Source organism: Tyto alba, unplaced genomic scaffold (genome assembly GCF_018691265.1).
Source record: "Tyto alba isolate M040663 unplaced genomic scaffold, T.alba_DEE_v4.0 Super-Scaffold_38, whole genome shotgun sequence".
Taxonomy (NCBI): Eukaryota; Metazoa; Chordata; class Aves; order Strigiformes; family Tytonidae; genus Tyto; species Tyto alba.
Genome location: NW_024881313.1, coordinates 10,285,254 through 10,309,582, shown reverse-complemented (window position 1 = coordinate 10,309,582; position 24,329 = coordinate 10,285,254). Strand labels below are relative to the sequence as shown.

Here is a 24,329-nt window from a genome sequence, read left to right as displayed (position 1 = left end):
AGTTTAATTTAAAATAACTTTCACAGAAAATAGAACAATACACAGTATTATGAGCATTTCTCTATTGTGCAAGTATACAGTGTTTTTCTTTTTTCTTCATGGAACTTTATCCTTCTAAAATATGAAAACGGTCGGTAAGTAACTACCCTTCCTCTAATTACTACCATTTCCCCCAACCCCAGCTACTTTTCAAAGAAATCACATCATGTTTTGGTGACAAAAAAGGGAAAATGGAGGACATTAATTTTCCACACTAATACGGATCTTGATCACTCTGCTATGTAAAACACAATATCTTCATTTTAAATCTTAATGTCATCTCAGAATTATTCACATGAAAAGTTCAACTAATTTTAGTATGGATTGAAAAGAATTTATTTCTGTTAATGAATCTGCAAGCATTAAACAGTTCAGATCAATAATATCAGAATTTAAGCCATAATGGTGGATGTTGTTTTCTTAAGCATGCAGGCTAATTGCTTAATTTTCAACAGTTGCTTGGCTTCCAGAAGCTCCAGTTGAATATAAATGAACCTGAGAAAGAAGGATTTAGCATTTCAGAAGGCATTTTCCATGACGTTTCCCAAGTGAGGGGATGAGAGCGTGAGAGGATGTAGCAAACTCACTACAATTAACCTGGCACATGAATAATTAATTCCATTTCACAAGAGAATATCAGGGCATAGAGACATTTTGATCACAAATTTAGGGATCTCAGGAAAATTTTCAACATAATAGGGAGATATATAAGGATACAGTTGAAGCAGCCAATAGTAATTCTGAGGAACATGAAAGAACTTTCAAATCATTTGGCCTAAATCTTCTGAGGAGGGGGGAAAAGAATAAATATATGTGCTGTTTTAGCTTTGATTCAAATAAAAAAGGTATCAAATGCCTTGCCTGTAGGTCACAGAAAAGTAGGTGATTTCATATTAATCATATATAGCTGTATTCCTGTTTTTATATGTTAAACAACTGAGTCACTAAGTTTACTGGAGCTCCTTTTCTTATGTCTTAGGAAAATAAACTTTACAAAATAAGACTTTATAAATCTTTATAATCATCTATGTTACTGGGTAATAAAACTTTGTTTGGTAATGAAACATTCTGATATAAGCCCAGAAAAATACACAGTCAAAAACACCATCAAGTTTCAGCTAATTTAAACCACAACTTCCATATAAAATTCATTTCCCTACTATTTTTAGAAGCAGTTCTTAGTATTGTCATTTCCCATTTATAGATTTTACTAATGTTTCCAATTACCTGATTTTTTTTTTTTTTTAAATAAAAAGGTATAAATCCACCTTAGAGAAAATGAAAGGAGAAAGAACAGAAGGCAGAAGCAAAAATGCACAGTTTTAAATTCTTTTTAGCAAATAAAATGTGTCAACCATTAAACATTTTTTAGCTTTTTTAGCAAACATGAAACTGGACTCACTGTGACTCAATGCAGAGGAAAATTAAGAATACACATCTTTTTTTACATGATAAATTGTCAAGGAAAATCGGTAATATTTAATTAGCCATCCACAAAATTTCAAGATTAACCCCAGCACTGAACTGCCAACAAGAATTTAATCCATATGTATTGTTTTCCTATAAGCTCCCCCCGAACAGATCCATACAATAAACTGAAAAAGAAGAAACAGACCAAAGCTCATGAGTTCTAAATGACTGACTGACTGCAGAATGAAGGTTCTGCATTTGCCCACTGCATCCAACTATGTAATGCAATGGATTTACAGAGAAAGGCATCCTAAGGTGTCTTATGCCTTTATTAACAGTGCCCATTCATTAACACACTGTGATAAGGCATGGCTTTTACTTCACAAGGCTGTGCAGACTGAGAAACCTCTTACTCAATTTCATAACTATAAAACCAAGCAGTCTAATGAGAACAACATGGGTCATTCAAAAAAGGAATGAAGATGCCTAAAGCTAGACATTGGTATTACATTGATGACCTTATTTATGCTGGGATCTCTCAAGTGCTACTAATCCACAAAGCACTTATACTTGATAAACCCTTTAGGTTTTTTCTTTAGCTTCCTAATGTGTCCACAGGCATGTTTCTGAACATGAATAGAAATCTTACAGTTTTTACTGCACTGAAGATTTCATTACTTGCCTCACATGTAATACAATTAGGATACATAAATCTATTTTATCAGGTTTCACTATACATGTTCACAAAAAAAAAAAAAAAAAAAAAGCACTGTGCACCAGTGGAGACCACCATTTCCTTCAGAAAGCACAGAGAAAGTGACAGATTTTCCTACCATAAAAGAAAAAAAAAATCTTCTGGTAAGGACACCTCCCCAGTGGGGGTTACCTTGGCTGAATTCCCTTGTTTGCCTGGGGAAATTCTAACTTGTACCTCTTTCTCTAGACAGTATCCAAATATCAGAAAAAAGCTGAAGATTCACTGAGGGAAAAAGAGGTTTCTGTATGTCCATGCCAACAAAATGATTAAATATTTACTTGTAAAGATATTACTGAACAAATTACTGAAATAGTACTTTGAATGAGGAAGTGATCTGAACACGTTTAAGAGATCAGGCTAGTCAGGGAGATGTATCAAAACAGATACCAAAATGTTTCAGCTGTTAAGGCAATACTTCTAAACACATGGAAAAACTTAAGGTGCCTAGGTAAATTTTATAGAAAATGGCTGAAACAACTTATTTATTTATTTTCTGTTTTTAATTTGCCACACCAGAGTTGGGTACCAACTTCACTCAGAGTGGAAGTAACCCATTCTGGATCTAAGCCTATGCTAAAAGAAACAGAACAAATTTATGTATTCCATCTATATAAATAAATATTCATGTATACATACTATTACATACAGTATTATTTATTAAACAAAGCAGCAAAGAGCAAATATACTTGTTCAGAGCGGTCATTCGGGGCCTCTGTGACTATAACATTATCTCACATGCTACATATATTTTGAAATTAAATTCTGGCAAATATGCATTAGTCTAATACATTCAACAGTGTAGGGTTTTTTTAATGTTAATGTCATGAACAGATTACATACAAAAAGCTCCATCAGAGCAAATAACTCACTATTACTTTCTTATGTTTAAGAATAGCAGAAGCAGTTTTTATAACAGTGGAACAAGACAGGCTAATCTGTCTTATTTCCAGATACGAGAACATTCCTGTTGTGATGTCTGACTAAGCAAATACAGACAGATTTGCCCAGAACTTCAGTTTCAACCTAATTCACCCTGTTGAAGAACACATACCCAACCAATGTGTTGTGGTGGAAACCTTTCTGAAGCTTAAAGCATCCTTCACTTTACAAATAAGCTACAAACACAAACAATTAGGCTTTGATCTGCCAACTCCCATAACTTTGAAGAAAATTCCTTCCCTCAAATAGCGCTTTAAGAACAAGGATAAAACAGAAATAATTAGGCTAAGAATTATCCTCATAATAATATTCTTGGAATAAGATAATTAAAAAGTTATTCAAGAAACTCAGTTATAGATGTCTTATAGAAATTATAAAAGATAAGAATATAAAACTAAAACACCACCAGCTATACGGATATACAAAGTGACAGCTGCAAAAGGTAATACCATATAGCACCTATTTCATTTAAACTAAAAATCTGGAGAGAGAGGCAATGCCATTTATGGGCAAACTGGAGTACGTGGGGAGGTAACATCTGAGCCAGGCATGCACAGGGCAAAACAGCAGTGACTATCAATCCTTCTTCCAAACTTGTTAGCACCTCTGTCTCCACTGCAACTCTGCTCCTTAATTCTTCCTCCATTCTGGCAGCAGCCAAGGAGGCATCACTGGGTAAGCCTGTATGGGGTGGGGAAGAAGGCTGGAAATGAGCTACAGACCCCATATTTGGACTCTTCAGAGATTTCAACCACATCTAAAGGCAACCTACTTGCAGCAACTGCCAAACACTATTAAGGAAAATGGTGATGAAGCAGACAAAAGGAGGGGTTTTTTGAGTTATGAGGAATAATCTGCATGCAGTGGAAGAACTGAGGTAAGATCTAAAAGAAAGTCCCTCCACAGAACATTGAATTTCCCTCTTTTCCAGCTGCTAAAAGCTCCCAGGAAACTCTTTAATGGCTTTGACCAAGCATTCTGAGATATTTTCCTACTTTTTGATCATAATACATTTAAAAAGCCAATTATGTAGAAAATTCTTTAGACCGGGTTTTTATTCTCCTCCACCTCAGGAATCTGATCACTAGTTTTCAACATACCACAGGAAATCCTATGACAGAACAGTAAGCACACATAAAAAGACACATACAAACAAATGACAATCATTGAACTAGAAAAAAAATGTTACTAAGGAATCTTGACTGCAAAGAGTTGAAAGACACCAAAAGATTAAAGACCTGGCAACTGACAAGATAAATTACAGCTTTCAGGACAAACTACATTTTTCAAGAGAGCTTCCAGGATGATAGTGATCACATTGACTAAAGAATTCTCAACTCTGAAGAAACAAAAATATTAAAACTAATTTTGGATTTTTATAGATATTAAAAAAAAAAAATCTCACTCTATTCACAGTTAACAAACCAGTCTGGAACTTTATTCTCCCATTTCTGCACAGAATACTACAAAACTGACAACAAAGCGACCCCTGTTTTCCATAGCGCTATCACAACCAAATGCATTTATTCGCAGTTACCCCATGTATCTCATAGATACATGATGTGAAACTCTTTATCTTAACTAATAACAATAAAAAGTACATATATCTTACTTCTTTCTACTGTACACCAATGGTATAAAGCAGAGTTTTTACTTCCCACTCTGGTTTATTTTGAATCCCAGATTCTGAGAATATGTAAGTCTCCAAGGAAAAAGAAATGGAGGTCAGTCTATGCTTAATCTGCTTAAAAAAAAATTCTCCAATTACTATGATAAGAGTTCTGCTTCTCCTCAAGCACTCACTTATACGTACATTACACTAATTTAGTGTTTGTTCATAAAGGGTGAGTCTCTAAAACTCTGGAAAACAGGAACTGAAGGACTGGTTTCCGAGTAGCAGCTATGATTATGCTTGGCAAAATAACAGGCAATTTCAGGTGTCTTCTAGCTTTGTATCAGACATATATAGACCAATATTCATCTAAAAATACAGGGCCTGCTCAGGCCTCTGATTTTCTGATTAAGGCATCTCTGTAGCCTGTTATAGCCATAAAATACCTGATTCTGTCTAGACAGCAGAATGACTTCTAACACCTTGTGTGACAGAAAAAGAGGCTGAACTCCATCTGCATTGCCAGGTTACTGTGTTGTAAAATCTGCCTTAAAAGATCTGTCATGGCTAACAAAGCATAGGATCACCTCTATGAATTCCAGTGTCTTTACAAAGAACAGGAACCTGTCCTTCCACAATGTAGAGCAAATATATTATGTTCTGCTCATTCTACACTACATATTGAATAGGACTGATCTCAGGTGACTGTTCATATACAAGAATGTTGCTTTCTACTTTCTTAAAATTGGTGAGGTCACAAAATATCCCACAATTTATTTGTTTTGTAGTGAAAAACTGCATTGATGGGAGCTGAGGAGTCATACACAAGAACATACAGGAAGCTGTAAACTAACAATGTGACACACTGTTAGCAATTTCCACTGGACACTACTGCTTAGAAGATATGAAGCATTCATACAGCTAATGGATCCCCCACACCAATTAAGCTTCCCCTTCCTCCCATGCTAAGTTAATATTCCTTAAGTTACGCGTATCAGGCTGCAGTGTCCCCAGCTATGAATGTGATTACAGGTAAGGCAAACCAGCAGTGGAAACTCATCCCTTGTTCCTCCATCTCAAAGAGCAGACTGACTCATGGGGCAGGAGGGAGAAATGGGGAACTAGTACAAAAAAGGCAATATTATACTGTATGTGACTTCTTCCTTTCTCCTACTTCAGTTAAGCTCTACAATTTTATAATTTGCTCTTCTGCCTCACTGACAGTATACAGAAATGTAAGATGAAAAACCCAAGTATGCATATTATGAAGATTTATGCATTTATATGTATGTTCTGTGCCAACATGTACAGAACTCTACATAGTATAGACATCACAACTCGGTATATCCTGATACTGGAGAGCACAGGAGACATGGTTTCTCAGTGAAAAACAGGATATATACAAGTAAAGCAAATTTGGCATCCTTTATTATAAATAAAACTATTCAGAGGTTTTAACTATGCTATGTAATATTTTAACTCCTACCATATTAAGACATCTGAAGAGAACAAATTATTTAGTCAGAAGAAACTGACAGCTTTTGACGAGAGATCTACCCTGCCACCAAACTGAAATAGAAGAGGTCTAACTGCCTACTGTATTTTCCTAGCTGGTACAAATGCAACAACCAGTTCTGCTGGATGACATGTAGAAGGAAAGAAGAGAAGCTGTATCACTCGACATTCTTCCTCCTCACAAGACGCAAAAAAGCAACTTAATAGTCTCTTGATAGAAGAGTTGCCATTGTGGATGGGTCAGGACAGGGAGGGGTAGAATAATAACTCCTTTTATTTCTCCCTACCACACTGGCCACATAAATGGGAACAAGACATGATCTAGTGTTTAGAACTACTCTCCACCCATAAATTCTTTTAAAATACCACATTCTCTTTGGTCTTCATTCAGATTTGTACAAAATATTTCAACATAAGCCAGTGTTTTCGTCATCCTGAAAAACAGAATGTTAAGGGAGGCAGGGAGGGGTTGGAGGGGGAAGAAAAAAAGAGAAGTCATTCATTCTAGCAGACTTTCATGCAATATGGTTTTCCCTTAATAAAGAGAATATTTCAGAGGTAGTGGAAAGAGAATTATGTTGAAAGTAATTTTCAATTAATTACTTTTATATTATGTTGCCTGATCTCCAAATGGTCCCAAAATTTAGAGCATAATCAGCTTTAATCTACTATCTACTGACAGTAATAGCTCTGGGTTATTTTTGTTTGTGGGTAGGTCCCCTTAATTGATTATTTCTTTTTAAACAATTTATATTGACCCAATATCTGAAAAATGAGCTATTAAAAAAGAAGTAGATGTTACAGGGCCTGGACTCACACATAATGCTATGACAACAATCACACACACTAATGCTAGTGCATTAGTGACAATTACATGATTAGCTGTGAAAAGCAAAGCTAAAGCATCCTCTGTAAAAGTCCAGGTTTTGAAGATTCATTGATTCTAACAATGTTTCAAAACCTCACTTTTGTCAAAATATGTGGGGAAAAAAGCAGAGACCGTACAGAGAGAGTTAATAAGCTAGAAAACATGAATTACATGATAAAGCATACGCTCTTGGTGTTTAAATTGTATCTCTAATGTTCATATGGCAGAAATTTCAATTAAACCTGGAACTCCTCATGGAGATTGCCTTTGTGCATCAGAGTAAAGTTTAGTTAAATTGAAAGTCCTTATCATTTTCTGATCTAAGCATTTGATTTAAGATATTTTTTACATAATTTATTTTTAAAGTTCTAGTAACCAAATAAAATTATGTCTTAGATAAAGCAGCATTCACATTTTCATCTACTGGAAGTTTACAGAAAAAAAAAAAAATCAAAAATCAGATGCTCTGACAGGCTGCTTCTACTAAATATTCCATATGGCCAAATAGTATTTGGATATTAACAATACTACAGACATAAACAACTGCCAAAATTTCCTCTCAGCTAGTATGACTCTTCAAAGAAGTAAACTCAACAAAACATCCAAAATGGAAATGGGAAGACTTTACTTTTATGCAAGAACTAGATTTTTAAGCACAATCTTGTAGTTCATTCTCATGTTATTAAAATAAATTGATGCTAATTACTAAAATAAATCTGGATTGTATTCACCAACCACTGTAGTCTCATCCCAGTCTTATATCCGGGTAAGAAAAAATAAAACTTTACTACCAGCAGGTTTTCTTTAGTACGTGATTTTATATGTGTGTAAGTTTGTATATCCATAAGTACTAAACACATAAATACATATATTTAATACATAAATTTACTTAATATGCTCTACTTACTATACAAAGGTAGAGGTTTTGGAAGAAGAAAGAGTGCTAAGGCATGTACTTTTAGAAGGATCTTGTAGCAGATTATCATCAAAGATCTATTTTACATATATAACCAATAAAGAATGTTGGAAGAACTATCCATAAATTATTACATACTAAACAAAATAAAGAGTAGATAGTTTGCATTCTATGCCAGCAGAATTGGTCATCTGAAAATTAGAATTACTACAGAAGTGAGGAAAAATGGGGTAGGTGGCACGCTTCAGATGGAAACCAAATAAAATAGCAAAATGAACGAATCCTTGAAAAAAATCAGTTATGAGAAACAGTTCTGGTTGAATCAATTTATCTGCTTGTGAAGACTGCAAAAACCTACTTACAGAGAAACAAGAGTAGCATTCTCACGTGTTTTAACCTTAGTGATATTCTCTGTCCATTGCAAACTTTTGTGGAGGTTATATCAGCTACATTTATTAAAAAGATTTCCTACAACACTTTTAGTAAGAAAAATAATATGCGAACAAGTCATGTGAACAGTCATTTTTTACTCTTTCCCCTTTAAAAGCTCTGAAGTATGCAAATTGTCTAACTTTCATATCTGTTTCAATTAATGAATCAACTGTTTGTTGAGATTTAACACAATCTGAGCCTGACTAACTGGGTCTTTCACATGGAATAATCACATCAATATAAGAAGGTTTAAAATGTCCCATTCTACTGGTCAACACTTTCAATCCGCTTTGCACTAAGCAAATTTACAGTCTTTAGGACAGTGGAGCTGTACTAATTGAACTAAGTTTGAGTTTGTCCTCACCAGAATTTAAAAGTATGGCTTAGAAAGTGATTAAAAGATATGAGCAGTGTCATCTGCTCAATTATATATGATTATAGGCCAATGCTAGGAAGAGTACCTGTATTGCAGAAGTGGACTTCAAGCCATTGTCATTTGTTGACTAATTCCTGCAATAAATTATGATTAAAAGTATTTTTTCTACATTTTGTTTCTCCATGCAGTTTCATAAACAGTATCTAGATGTCACCATGCAGGTAAATCAACTGTAACTGCAGCCATCATCATAAAACTAAACCATAATAGAACATATTGTTCTTCAGAATGAAAACCAACCAAAAAAAAAAAAAAAAGTAGTCATAATTAAATACTCTGGGTAAAGCACTTTAACCTGTCTTTCTAATTCAGTAAATTAAACTTGTTTATAGAGAAATAAACCAGAAACTAATGAAAAATAGGCTGTTCTAGAGCCTCATCATTACCTGCAGTTTCTAGATAATATCCTTTGTAGGTAAATAAAATCAACCTGCCCTCCTGCCCTGTGTCTGACTGGGTAACAATAAAGACCTGTAGAACTGTTCACAAGCACCACATAGTCCTTTATTACCCAACTGCTTCAAATAGGATGTAAATACAAAAACACTATGGCATCAACACAGCACTCATTTGATGGGTTCAGAATTCTCACTGTTATAAATTAAACACTGCCATAAATGAAACAGAATTTCAGCATTCTGTTCTCTTAAGAAAATGTCTTTATTTGATTTTGTTTCACAGAGTCCAAATACCCATTACCTAAGTACCTCTCCCCTGCTACTTCTTTTGCAGCATTAATTCAGACATGTAGTGATCAAATGAAGGCACAGGGTAATACAATTAAAATTACAATCATTTAAAACCACAGAAAGATACCTTTCCATTGATGTTAAATGAATCTTAGTAGTTAAATATTATGAAATCTATCACTGATGACTAGCAGAATAGTTTCCTAATTTTGTGTAAGCATTGTATGGTTGCATGTATACCTGAGCTGAAATGCATCAATTTTAAATATTCATTAATGACAATATAAAAAAAAAAAAATCAAGAAATACACTAAATGTATCCTTTCTGAAGGAATTTATTTCTGTGTTTATTTCACTTTAAGAAAATAACAATTTAGCTGATACTTCAAATTAATATGAAAATATGAGGATAGCATTTTTCATACTTTATAACTCAGTACCATAATTGGTACCATATTTATACAGCTTTCATGCTGTTAGAGGAGCTGAAATATTGTCAGAGTAGTCTGTCACTCTTTAAATAAAATATGTTAAAGATAAAAGACACCAGTGTGACTGTCCAATTTTTTTTCTGTTGTTTTCCTTTAAAAATGTAGCTTTAAGCAGCATATTTGAAATAGAATGGTCCCTCTGGCCTGAATATCAGAACAGCTTAAAATTCTCAATCAACTTGTATCTAAATACTGACAGTGGTACCTTAATAAACCAAAAAAATAAACTCTTTTTCTTTCAAAATACTTTGAAACAGTATCTAGTGCACATCAGAACTGCAAAATAGCCCTCGAGTTAGCCATTTAACAAACTATGAGAATTAAACAGGTAGCATGCAAATGAAAACAGTGTGAGGCTCAAAGCGTAAACATAAGTTATTATGCAATGAAAAACAGTAGAGAGAAAAAGGATAAAAATGGGATCTTAAGGCAGAGAGAGGAGGTATCAAAGGGAAGGAAGACAGCAAAGAGGGAGAGATGTTAGCACAAATGGAGGAAGGGAAACAGAGGGACCACTAAAGATCATCAAAAATGTTCAAAACTGAACAGTTTTGCAGCATAAATTGACTATCTGAAACATTTTACACCTCAGTGCCCTCAGCACTTTCCACAGAAAGCAGGCTTACAGCCAGATTGCCAGCATCTCTGCCTGGCAGGCTTCCCAACTCTCTAGGTATCCAGGAAGCTGTTTCCCTAGAAATGCTGTCCATAGAGCCAGAAAAACAGAGTGCCCAGTGTCTGAAGGGTACAGTTTTCTGCTGGTGATACTCAGAAGTTGCTAATTTTTTCTCTTTGTAGCTAGAAAGATACAACATCCTTTCTTACTCCTCAGTTTCTTATATATGAGAGACAAGCTTTTCCTACATAGTTATGTTATAATTCTCCACATCTACTAACCTTTCTGTAAATTAGTTCCAATTTGAGTTCACTTTGTGCCATCATTTGGTCAAAAGCAGAAAGACGTGATTTCTGCAGTACCTTTTTATAGAAAATTAGATTTTCCTATCTGTAGCAGAAGTACATTATGTATTATAATAAGGCAAGGTCTTTACAGTAAATTAGTATCTTCTGTCAGATCAAAGAATGTAGCTGAGGGAAACAGCACAAAAATCCTTTTTTCAATCCATGTTTCTCTGTGTTTGAAACTTTAACTAGCTTTCCACTTATGTCAATGGGCCTAAGACACTACCTTTTTTTACAAGTCTGTCTTGTTCAATTATACTATAGCCACAGGAATACTATTACAATGTCCCAGAAATATATTTCTCTCCTTCATGACCAAACCACAACGATGCTTTGCAATCATCTTGGGATCAACTACCATACACAGCAATTTATCCAACAATGACATTAGTCCCAGGGTGCCAGGGTGCACCACACTGTACTTTGCACTAGTGCATTTCATTCAATTTCCATTTACTATAGTCCATAACATCAGCAAGCTTTTCCAGTATAATATTCAGATTTTTCTCCACTTTAGCAAAAATTCCCAAATTTGGTTTAGCGAGTTGATTCTATTAGTATTCATCTACTTCTTTTGTCACGGTTATTAGCAAAATACTAGAGATTAGTCTCAAGACTGCTCCTAGACAGACTGCTTTAACTTGAGTACCTCCTCTTTCAAGACCCACTGCAGTCACTCTGTTAGCTTACTAAAAAAGTAATGATAGCCATCTGATTAAAACTGAGCCCTTTAATGAATGGATAGTACTGGTTTCAGTAACACACCTCCAAAAGCACAACTGGCCTTTGACCTGAGAAAGCGAGGGGTTCCTACAAAACTAATCCCTTCGGACTCTTGACATTTTCCTTGTTCTCATGTTCCAGCTGCCTCTTCCCAGAAGAGCAGAGCAGGAGCATTTTAACACCTTTGTGTATGAAGAAAGAACAACTAGGTCATTTAAAAAAATATTTCATTTGATTAGTATTTCTTCCCTAGCTTTTATTTTTTTTTCATTGTGTTTTTATACTTGGTTTTAGGCTACTGAAGCCTCTCAGGAGTAGGGTCTTCAACCATTTCTCTTGCAATTGCTGTAAAGTCACAATTGCTTAAAGCACACTATAAGCCTTATTCAAATTATAAAATCAGCAATTTTAAGCCTGCTACATATAAATGGTATTATGTGGTTACAGAAACAGTATTTAATATTTTTTTCTGAGATGTGTTATTATCATTTCAGAATAATACAAACCATTATGAGATCTCACCAGTAAGCAGAAATTTCTGTGACAAGTATGGAACAAGTTAATTACTTACTCTTAACTTATTTTTCATATTCCTCTCAATTAATGTTAGCAAAATTATGTACTGTGAATGACAAAAATGAAATTCACCTAGTGAAAAAGTCTGCCAGCAGAAAAATAGTGCGCTTCACTCTCAGCTTTAAATACTTGTCTATTATCTGGCAGAATGGCCACATGCAGTATTCATTGATAAGTGACATCTCAATGGAAGCCTACAAAATAAAAGATACTGCTCCTATGCATAACAAAAGGAAAAAAACATCAAATTAAGATTACTTACTTGATTAAGTATATCTTGTTTCTGTAACGCATGCAAGGAAAGAAAGAACACACATACATTAGTGCAGTGTAGTAACACTCAGCCTCTATTTTTATAACAGAATTATTTTTGTTGAAAGATTAGTGATGTAGATGAACAGATTTAAGACATTAGATAGACTATCCCATTTTCTTGCATTAGCACATATGTCAAGAAAATGGTTTTAAGTCAGCATTCTAGCCTTGATTAGAGAGTGCAAGCAATTTATGTTTTAACCATGCAATGACAGATAACCAAGGACAAAAAAAGAAAATAAATACAATGTTTGTCTTCCATCCCTGTGTACTTAAAAAAAAACACACATAAAAAATTACTTGTTGCCAAGAATAGTTGTTAATGAAGCAACTTAATCGAAGTGAATAAAATTACAAATTCCATAAATACATTAACAACTAAAGGAGGGCTAAGGAGAATCTCCACCCTTTATTTGATGTGGCAGGAAACATAGTGACAAAGGATGAGGAAAAGATCGAGGTACTTAATGCCTTCTTTGCCTCAGTCTTTAATAGCAAGACCAGTTATTCTCTGAGTACCCAGCCCCACTGAGCTGGAAGACGGGAGCAGAATGAAGCTGGGGAAATGGCTAGCGACCTGCTACACCACGTAGACATACGTAAGTCTAAGGGGCCAGATGGGATGCACCCAAGGGTACTGAGGGAGCTGGCGGAAGGGCTCACCAAGCCACTTTCAATCATTTGTCAGCAGCCTCGGCTAACCTGGGAGGTCCCAGTTGACTAGAGGTTAGCAAATGTGCTTCCCATCTACAAGAAGGGTTGGAGAAGGAGGATTCAGAGAACTATGGGGCTGTCAGTCTGACCTCGGAGCCGGGGAAGATTATGGATCAGATCATCTTGAGTGCCACCTTATGGCATGTACAAGACAACCAGGTGATAAGGCCCAGTCAGCATGGGCTTATGAAATGCATGTCCTGTTTGACCAGTCTGACCTCCTTCTATGAAAAGATGACCCACTTAGCGGATGTTGTCTACCTAGACTTTAGTAAAGTCTTTGATACCATTTCCATCAGCATTCTCCTGGAGAAACTGGCTGCTCATGGCTCAGATGGGCATAGTCTTCGCTGGGTAAAAAAACTGGCTGGATGGCCGAGCTCAAAGAGTTGTGGTGAATGGAGTTAAATCTGGAAAATCAGAAGGATCCTGAAGACAGCTTCTTAGAAGTATCTGCACTACTTTCAAAAATGCAAAAATTACTTGGAGTAGGTAGGTGATTGCAACCTGACTGCAAACATTCTGCCAAACTTGGGGCTTCACCTCTCCAGGCACATCAGATCATGAAATGTGCCTTGTGACATGCATTCATTGTCATAACCTTCCTGGAAATTTTTGTTTTCCTGGTCTTTCTGCATATGCACACTTATTCTTTTTATCCACATCTGAACTGTGGAACTCTGGAGCACTGCCCTGCTCCACATGTCCTCCTCCAAGCTGCACTCTGCTTGTCTGGCTGAGATCACTCCATGCACCCACGCACTGATTAACCTTAAGAGCTCTACATGGTAAGTAGGTAAGCAGGGAAACAAGAAATTATGTTGCACTCCAACGGATCCCTCAAAAAGGATGATGAGATTAGGACTACAAGGACACAATGATGTGTACTTACTGCCCATTCAGATAGAGTATTTAGCTTCATCTGCCTTCCTAATTCTTCCTAGACTATTCAGTGCTCCCCTCAAAGTGAAATGGCTGAAATTAATTAATTTAAATAAATCTCAAATGATGGAAAGAATATTTATAAATCACAGCTTTCCAGGAGGCTGATCTTAATCTACCTATGTGTCTTAAATGAGGTATAAAATCTTTTCTTAATTACATATTTGACATTGACTTAAAGAAGGTGGAAGGGCAGAGGTTCAGTAGCATTTGTAGAAGTTTTAGTCATCTCCCTTACATTGAAAGCAGAGAGTAAAAGCTCCATAAATAAACTCCCTATACCGGATGACCTTCTGATAATCAGACACATAATTTCCACTAAGCTCAAAAACCACTCACCCGACAAGATATAAGATAATGGAAAACCAAGCCAGATGGCTTCAGGTAAAAAGCTTTGACTACCAATAGCTTTTCTTTTGCTATTTGCGTTGAATTAAATCAGCCTGTGATAAAACCTATACACAGAAACAATGAGTGGAATAAATTCCTGAACCCTTTAATCAGGGAGAAGCTTGAAACAGGAAGTTCTTAAGGCTTTTTCTTAAATACATAAATACATCATACTGCTAAATCTGGCATAGCTCTATGCTCCCTATTTATTTAAAAAATGCCATCACCTTTTAGTAGAATATTGTCAAGACTTGAGAAATACTTGGAGTGCTTATGAGATAATGATCTAGGAAATAAAGAGTTAAAATGGAAACATGATGGTATCCTGTACAAAACACAACAAAACCGAAGTGCTACCCATATGTGGAAGTAAAAAGCTGCACTATAATTTCAGCTGGATCAGTCAATTTTTGTCATCTCATTTACAGATAAGTATTAATAACTTGAATAGTACATCCAACACATGGAGTCCTCATCCAACCAGATACAATCAACTTGCAAATCATTCTGTAAAGAGTTTATCCACATAGCAGGCTGAATGAATGCCAAAAATACAGACACACCTGTGCAAAGGCAATTCTGTCTGACTTGGAATATTCACTCAATTGCAGAGGAAATTTCAGCCACTTTCCTTCCAGTTCAGCAGCTTATGGCATGACACTTGAGCTAATAAATCCTACTAGATCCAAAGTAGTTTCACTGCTAGCTGTATTTTCCTTATGTTGCACTTCCCGAAGCCTAAGTGATAAGCAGTAAAGTACCAGAGCTGTCAGGGTTAGCCTGGGTCCAACATTGACCCAGTAGTAGTGAATAGCCTGATCCCTGCTGAAGACACCAAAGGCACCACAGGGTGTCTGACTCAGACTCCTTCCTCCCCTTCCATCCTCCCATCCTGCTCCCTGGCTTGGGTGCTCTGCTGCTCTATAACCCCTGGATGTTTCAGTACATTGGTAGGATTCTGCAAACAAATCACTATGAAATTAAGAACTCTGGGAAATGCCATACAGAGTCACAGACTTGGCTCAGGACCAACTGAGTTTATTAATTCCAGCTTTGCACAAGTTCTGCCAATTCACTAGGCTTCAGCCAGAGCAGTTGTCCCAGGTGCCCATATTGAATACTTTTTGCCATGAGTCAACCTCCACGTACCTACCAACTGGAAGAACAACTTTGTGAAAAGAGGCTAATCTCACAACTTTAAATACTGATTTGTTTATGCACGACTGATAATTTGATAAAGTGTTACCTTCACTTTATTTAAATATGCATAAAATGCACCACTATTTTGTACTTTAAGAGGTTACACTTCACAAAACTGAAAACATAATATGATGACTGAAAGAGAAGAATTTCAAGAAAAAATGTAATAAAATAAGACCATTTTATCACATACACTAAGAGGACAAAGAAAACTGCAGAAGTAAAAAAAGCACTGAGTTTTTAAATCAACAGATCACAATTTTCTTAAAAAAAAAAAAAAACCAACAAACAACACAGCAAAAACATGTCTACATTCTAAAAAAAAAAAAAAAAAAGTCAACTGAGGGATGTCCTACAACTTATGTAACAAAGGAGAATAAATTAGATGACTAGCATTCCCATCTTCAGTTCTATTTAACTAAAATTACAGAGATTTAAGATCATCATTTACAAGATTAACTTGTACTATTTTACTGAATTATGAAATATTTCCCTCAGAAAATTACTAAAATGACCAACATTATGCTCTGAAAAGTTGAAAGTGCCAAATAATTTTTCAATACTTAGTAAGTATTGAAGTATATGAGTATCAAGTACTACCTTACTTGATAATAACTCTTGTCTTTTACATCCTGAAAAGGAAGATCAAGTAATTTTTCTATCCTGAATTCTACACAATGCAAGCACAGTTAGAAAGATTACTGTTAGAAACATTACTGAAACAGGTTTTTATTTAGCTACATTTTGAATCACACTATTAGGATGTGCTAAATTGTTACAAATTGCAATTGAGAATAACAAAAGAAAACAATCTGGCCTTTTTTACCAGCCAAAATAGAATATTTCATCTAGTAGTGAATCTGTAGTGACAATGCATAGAGACACACATTTTTTTTTTTAGCTGAATGCTTTGTTTCATAACATCAGAAAAAAATCTCCCTTAATAATGGTGATTCCACTACCAGAAACAACACAACAGAAATGGAATTTTAAAAGAAATATTAACTGAAAAGATTTTACTTTTCTAACTTTTGAAATTATGTTTAACATTTCCAAACTTTCAAAAGAATTGGGAAGCTTGTTAACCTTACCTTAAGCGTTGGGTTTTTTTCATGTTTGTTTAAATCTTAGAAAATAAATTATTAAGCAGGTCTGTCTAATAGAAGAACTTTTAGTTGTTCAAAATATTCATATTTTAGTTTTGCAAACAGTTTCAAATACCCCAAACAGTTAATTTATAAATAATGTTCTATTTCAAATGCTTAGATTTGCTACAACAGTTGTAAATATTTTTCCCAACCATTTCTGACCACTGAAGAAAGAAAAAGGATTACCCCTTCAGGATTATATTTTGCTAACACACCGCTGCCATGGAATTCTTCTAAGACATCCTTAATTTTCTTGGTGGAATCTGGATGAAGAATAAAGAGAGAGAAAATGAAAATACAGAAAACTGATTTACATAATATGGACTGTAATTAATGAAACAACAACCAAACTGCTAATAGCTTTTCTCAATGAGCATTAGTAATTTTCTCTAGCTGTGAGAGCTGTGGCCACAAAGAAAATGAGAACACACTATACCCTCTCACTAAATACTGTAAAAATCTTCAAGTAAACACAAAATGCTCAGAAGCAAACTTTGATCCAATCATTAACTATTGTCAAGCAGCCTACTTCTGACAGAGTTGTTTGCAAGGAATATGTCAAGTCACTTTTCTTGTCCTTGACACCTGAGTCATCTACAGAACATGGTCATTCCCAACAGCTCTACATCTCCTCTGGCACAGCTACCAGCAAGTAGAGAAACTGCCAGAGGAGCCAGACAGTATCAAAATAAAGGGGAAACTTGAAAGAAAAAAAATCTTTTTGCTCTATGTAATAGTAACTCTAGGACAACTTCTGTTGTGCAAAATTGTGCAAAATCCCTGAAGTTCAGTAGCACATAGCTCTAAGCTTTCCAATTAGTTTTTAACTCTCTGTGTGCAGAACAACAAAACAGTTATTTCAATAAGTAACCTCTACATAAAACCCCTAAACTCAGATTCACTTAGAATACATCATGCATATAACCATGTTTTCCACTGAAATACCTCAGCAATGCAACAAAAATAATTGTAAATCATTTTTTTTCTTTAAAATGCAGTAGTTGAGTGCATAACAGTCAAATGTGCACAATGGCCACAACACTGAAGTAAACCATGAACTAGTAATGAGTAGCAGATGCATTACAGAAGAAAACAGGTAAATTTAATGGCTGCACATTTATTTATACCACAAAACCTGGAAGTAGAGAAGCAGGGACTGTACCAAGAACAGAGCTCTCACATGAGCAATTAGTTATACACTTAACATTACAAACATTAGGACCTAGTCTAACTGTTTTTTTTTTAATTATAACAACAAAATATAGCATTATGATCGTTCTTAAAGAAAGTCAGCACCTTAAACCTGACTCTAAAAGGTACATTTAGCAAATTACTTGACCTGGAAGGAGAAAACATAGCAGCAAAGGATTTGAAAAATACCTTTGTAACAGTTCATAACAGCTGTAAACAGGACACACCAGTAAAATTCAGTTTTAAGAGGTGCTGGAGGAGTTGTTTCCCCCTTGTCCTCATGCACAGTATAGACTGTAATAAGAATCACTTTTCCCAATGTTTGTCATTTTGTGAAATTTTCTTAAATGAAAACACCTGATACTACATGTGGGCTCAATAAAACAGTTTATTTTCACTAATTGGATGTGTTTTAATGTTACTGTCAACTGTAAGTAACAGAATTTAGCTGGTCTCATGGGCAGTCACAGCAAATATTTACTTGATAACATCATCTATAATCTTACTGCTGTGTCATTTGAAACAGCAACTAATTACAACTTTACGTGAAAAAACACAAAAATCTATAAAAAAGAATGAATCGATATGTTAAGAAATAAATTGTATTAAGAACTGTAATTAGACGATGGATATTTACTGATTAGGACAAGTACATAAATTGATGACTGACAAAAATTACCTTTTTAATTGGTTTCTATTACCTGAATATATTTTTCAGTAGTCATATACACAGATGTATATAAAAATCACTGCATCTTACGATAAAGAAGTCAATAACTATGAAAGCACCAGTGTGAGATAAACAGATGTATGACAGAGGTGATTGAACATCATCCTAAAAAACAATTTTTCTGAACTTTGGAGGAAAGAGGTTAATCACACATCAGATAGAAAGATGGCAAGGTCTCTTTATACACCTTTTATTATCCAACGAAAATAATGAATAAATAAATAAAATAGAAATGGCCCAGTTTCTAGTGGTTTTAAAACAGTGTCTTGAGGTTTTCTCCCAGCAATGACCATGCTTCTTTCATTTCATATTTTGTCAGATAGTCTATTCATCTTTGATTTAATATTATGCCTATGCAACTGTAATTAAGACTAAAAACCTGTGTTATGCTACTTATTAAAAATAAATCTTTGCTTTTAATTTTGTTCACACTCTTCTTAGTCAGGTTTCATTAAGATAGAAAATATTCTTTATTCCAGAAACAACAGAACTATTCAACTTTTTCATGCATGACCTTAAAGCAGTCACATCCAAAATATTATAGCTAATTCCATGCTTGAAATCAATGGTATCTGTCAAGAAAAACAGGTCTGCAGATGTAAATTCTACTTTGATTGTCCCACCAGAACTCTTCCAGAGATTTCCACTTTCTGAACAGGAGCTGTATTTATTACAAGCACCATGACATACATTTCACAGTCAAGGCAGAACCATTTTTCAGAGTCTTTGTTCACAGTTTTTCAATCATTTTTTCAGTTCGTGTGACAGTATCCAAACTAATATGAATAGAGATCTTTTAAAATACTCAGAATGACATATCGATATTTTAAGTCAAACGCCAAGTGACAATCTTCTGCATGCACACCCTTCAACAGTGGTTACATTCCTCAGAAAAAAAATAATTCTCCTTCCTCAGCCTCTAGTAGGCAAACTAGAATTAGGAACATGTTACATCTTTAGTAAGGTGACCTAAAGGGATATGAAGAATATGATAATTTTCAGGTTTCACTCTTATTTGGGGATCACATTAAAAAAACAAACAAACCCCAAAAGAAAACACCAAAAACCGCATGCACAAAAAAACTCCACACCAAAATAAAAGGAAGAAGAGGCATTGTCTTGGTAAGCTCTATGACAATAAAAATGAGAAACTCCCAACAAAATGTTCTCAATTCTAATTCTACTTTAAAACAAAAAAAGTCAAGTACATGCTTTCCATCAAAAATAGTCAGAGATTTCCAGATAATCTACTAGGAAGTTTTCCTAACTTTTTTTTCCCAAGTTTCCCTACGAGGAAACAACAACAGTGACATGAGTTCCATTACAGTTTATTTAATCTGATCCAAATCACCTGCATACTCACTGGAAAATTGTGGTGTAAACACAAGCGTCAAACCAGAACCTGTGTTCTCACGGCTCCTTACAAGTACAGATGTTCTGCATAATTTAGCAACTTACCACTTTGTGACCAGTCTCATTAAATTCACAAGAATCACTCATGTTAAAATACAGATATGGTCTTCAACTGCATTGGATTATTCTTATCTGTTTTTTAAATCAAGGACAAATTCATTCTTTGTCTAAGTCTTTGTATTCCAAGCTCTCCTCAAGAGAGACAGTTTCTAAATATGTATAGATATAGCACATAGCCTGTCACTGCAGTACTTAGATCCCATCTCATCTGCAAAGCTATAGCAGGCATAGTATGAATTTCACGTAGCTTCAAATACAAAGTTTGTTTCATGAAATATACCTCTTCTTTTTTTCCCCTTGCATTTTTTTTTTTTTTATTACTCACTAGCCCAGTGCTTTGGGCATTCACTCAAAATACAGAAGACTCAATTCTCCCCTCTGCCTGAATGCATTTAAACTCTTATTGTTCAACCTGACTTCTGTTGTAATTTGGATAGAATGCAGCAGTGCTCATTTAGCCAAGAGGGTGGAAAGAGAAAAGGGAAAACTGTGGCCCAAGAATCACAGCTTTCCTTGGATGAGGCAGGACGTGATTTCTCACTTCATACTCCAGAGTTTGGGGCAGAACAAACAGGCTAGGCATAGTGTGGAAGACTGCTAACTGAAAAGCTACTACTAGTACATGGTTGAAAAGTAACTGGATTCCACACAGTGCTGCAGAAATAATATTTTAAAATAGACTCCAAAATAACAGATACATAGATGAGGCTTGGGTTAATGTTGTATTGTTTCAGAATAAAAAGCAAAACAATTAAAATAATGACACTAAAAATAAGAAACCTGAATATATAATAGTAAAAGTGTCAAAGTGTCTGATTTTTCCTTAACTGTCTTTCGGTCCTAACGAAGATACTTTTTATAACTGAAGACAAATTTACATACTAAGTTCAGAACCATTTAAGATTTAGCCCACATTAAAAATTATTATTCATTTTTTAAAATTAATCTTCAGATGAGGAAGACTGAACACACAGTTGAGACTAGAATTTGGTGTACCATTTCTCCCATAATCAGAAAACACAAAACAGAAGGAAAGCTTGCCCAGATGACACACTCTGTCTACATTTTCTCCCCATCCTCCCAGAGGGTTTTGTTTTGTTGGTTTTCTTTTAAAAAGAAAAAAGCAGATTTATAAGACCTCTTATATAAAACTCAGTTTATGTAAGACAACTTATATAAAACAAAAAAAGGAAAATAAGCACTAGAAAATAATGACTCTGTTATGAGTAATTCCCTTATAAATACAGATATGCTCGTCAATCTCAACAGAAATTCATAATAGCCTCCATACTTATTAGACTGTAACTAATTTTAACACCTACAATAAAAAGTAGAGTAATAGCCATTTTCTACCTGTATTTCCCTTTTATAAACTTTATACAATATGAAAAATATCACAAGCATCCAAAATCCCACCACGGTCAAATTCAGAATTTACATATAGAAGCTCTAGATTTTCTATACACCTTATTATGACTGAAAAAAAAAAAAAAAAAAAAAAAAGGTGCAATCTTCAATGAAGAATTTTCTGCATGCCCACAAAGCATAACTCAAACTTGAAAGCCCTGCTTGATAGATAAGACAATGAGAATCATGGGGAAAAACGCAGCACTCTGTTGACATCGCAATTTTTATGCGAGTTCTTACTCTTCTATGGATTTTTCTTTCTTTTGTGGATGAAACCATACAAAAAAGTCCGTGTATATATAAAAATTTATACACACAGCTTTTTTTCCTTTTACATAGTTTATTTTATTCAGAGAATGAGATAACACTTTTGCTCAAGCTATAGCTATGCTTAATCTAAAGCTTTACTGGTCTAGAAACACCAGTATGTTAAAAAGGCCAAGACTGCCAACAAACTTGTATGCAGCACCAAAGAGTAAAAACTGTTCACCTTCCAACAAAAAAAGGATGTTCCCATAAAAACATTGTTTACCTAGCATGACTCAGTGTTGCAGCATGTCTGTGCTGGTAAGAGATGCCTGGTGGTTGACACTGAACCAGCAGAAGGCTTGCATGCCCTATGCTTCCTGTACGTATGGCTGCAGGCTTGCCTGGCAAAACTCTTCTAATATAGGTCACACCTTGGTTTTGGTTTATAAGTGGTCTTTTGATGCCAATTTCACAAAAGAAACATTTTAAACCTTAAGTGGGATAAATACTCAATTTTGGTTTTCTTGTAATTAGAAATTAAAACCTACTGTGGCCTTGAAGAGTGACCAGGCTGGGAAGGCAACTACTGTCCAGAGATCTAAAGGAGACCTCCCCTCAGTAGTTGCTACCAATGGTTTGGGTAACACTCCTTAAACTGGAGAATTTGAGTGACTACATCCTCCCACAAATCATATTCCCATTGAATTCTATGACAATTAAGGAAAAGCTATTTATAAATGCAGGCAGAACTGGATGATGCTACCTAAATAAACACAGTGGCAAGTGATTTCTGCAATGGGGAATGGAGGAGGTAGAAGGAGAGGGAGGTGGGAACAGCAGCTTCTGCTGCAGAAAACTTCTTCTTCCTGATGTCCGATGCAGGAGCTGCCTCTTCCACCTGTCCTCCAGCTGGGGACTGCCTTGACAAGGAGGAAGGCTGATCCATTTTACACATTGCTATGTACTAAACGATACTTACACAGACAATTCAAGGACGATTTTGTGAAAAAAGCAATACTGACTCAAGTGCCAGAACATCTTTAGGCCACATTAATAAAAAATGTCCACCAAATCCCACTTCCCTATGGCAGATGTTCAAATGAAAGTATACAGCAAACAACAGGGATTTGGGGAGGCGTAAGGGGAAGCTTAATTTTTGTCTGCTAGTGGGATAAGCTTTGAGAGGAAGAAATAAGTAAAGGACAAAAACATACTCTAGGACTTGAAAGGAACTGCAGGCAACTTCTTCAGTAATTAAAAACATTTTGAGAAGAAGAAATAATCATCTTTTACATTTTAAAATAATGACAGCTAACTTATTTGAGCTTCTGCACTCCTTTGTCTCCTGACATTCAGAAAATTAAGTCGGAAACAGTTTGAAAGATCCTCAGAGCACATCTCTGACAGCAAGGTACAGGGTGTCCGGGAGCTGGGGTCCCTCGGCTCCCCCATGGCAGCAGGGCAGGGCCTGGCACAGGGCCTGGCACATCGCCACAGCGGGAGCGTGGCAGCCCAGGGGGCAGCCCCAGCCCCAGGCATCCAGCACCTCCCTGGGGATGGGGCAAGCCCGAGGCTGTCGGCCCATGGGTGGGTGCGACTCTGGGGAGCTGGAGACCAGCCCCGCTGTGGTGTTGCCAGGGCAGGGCTGGCCAGCCCCGGGGGCCACAGGCAGGGTCTGGGAGCCCTGGTGGAGGCCGGGCGGGGACAGCCACGCCTGGCGGTACCCTCAAGGCCCAGGGGCAGCGTTCCCTCACCCTAAATTCATGAGCTGAGAAAGCCGTGATATTGCAAGTCATTCTAATACTCAGCTTCAAAATGCAGTATTTGTGCACATAGTTAGTACTCCATACTTCAGAAACTGCTCGCCCTGAGACCGAGAGGGAGGAGACACCTCAGAAGATCTCTCCAGCCCGCAGATCCCATCACCCTGCTTGAGCCTAAAAACTAATGCAGACCTTCAGCAAGTAACTGTGGCTCCTTCTTACCCTTTTCTCATTTCCTGCTTATTTCTAGCTGGTCATACTATCTGATACAGGCTGCCAGCTCATAACCTTTTCAGTTAGAATGACGATGAAACCATTCTCTATTAAATTAAGGAAGTAATGCTCTTGACAACATGCTTCACTCCAAACACTACCTCTAAGCTCTCATTTTCTAACATCAAAGAATCAAATCAGTTTGGTTTGAAATTTAGCTAGTATTAT

The 24,329-nt window shown here is 35.8% G+C and overlaps 1 protein-coding gene across 6 annotated transcripts in view; it reads right to left on the bottom strand.

The window, feature by feature from the left end:
* The window catches only part of DGKB (diacylglycerol kinase beta), a 397,600-nt gene that overhangs the window by 269,176 nt on the left and 104,095 nt on the right, over window positions 1–24,329 (bottom strand). For 4 of the 6 annotated variants that reach the window (XM_032991591.2, XM_042802008.1, XM_042802011.1 and 1 more), the window contains exons 3-4: window positions 17,262–17,338; window positions 12,629–12,649 (exon numbers count right to left, since the gene is read on the bottom strand). In XM_032991591.2, the coding sequence (XP_032847482.1) occupies window positions 12,629–12,649; window positions 17,262–17,338 (98 nt within the window). The remainder of the gene's footprint in view (window positions 1–12,628; window positions 12,650–17,261; window positions 17,339–24,329) is intronic. The other 2 variants (XM_042802010.1, XM_042802012.1) reach the window with 1 other exon arrangement.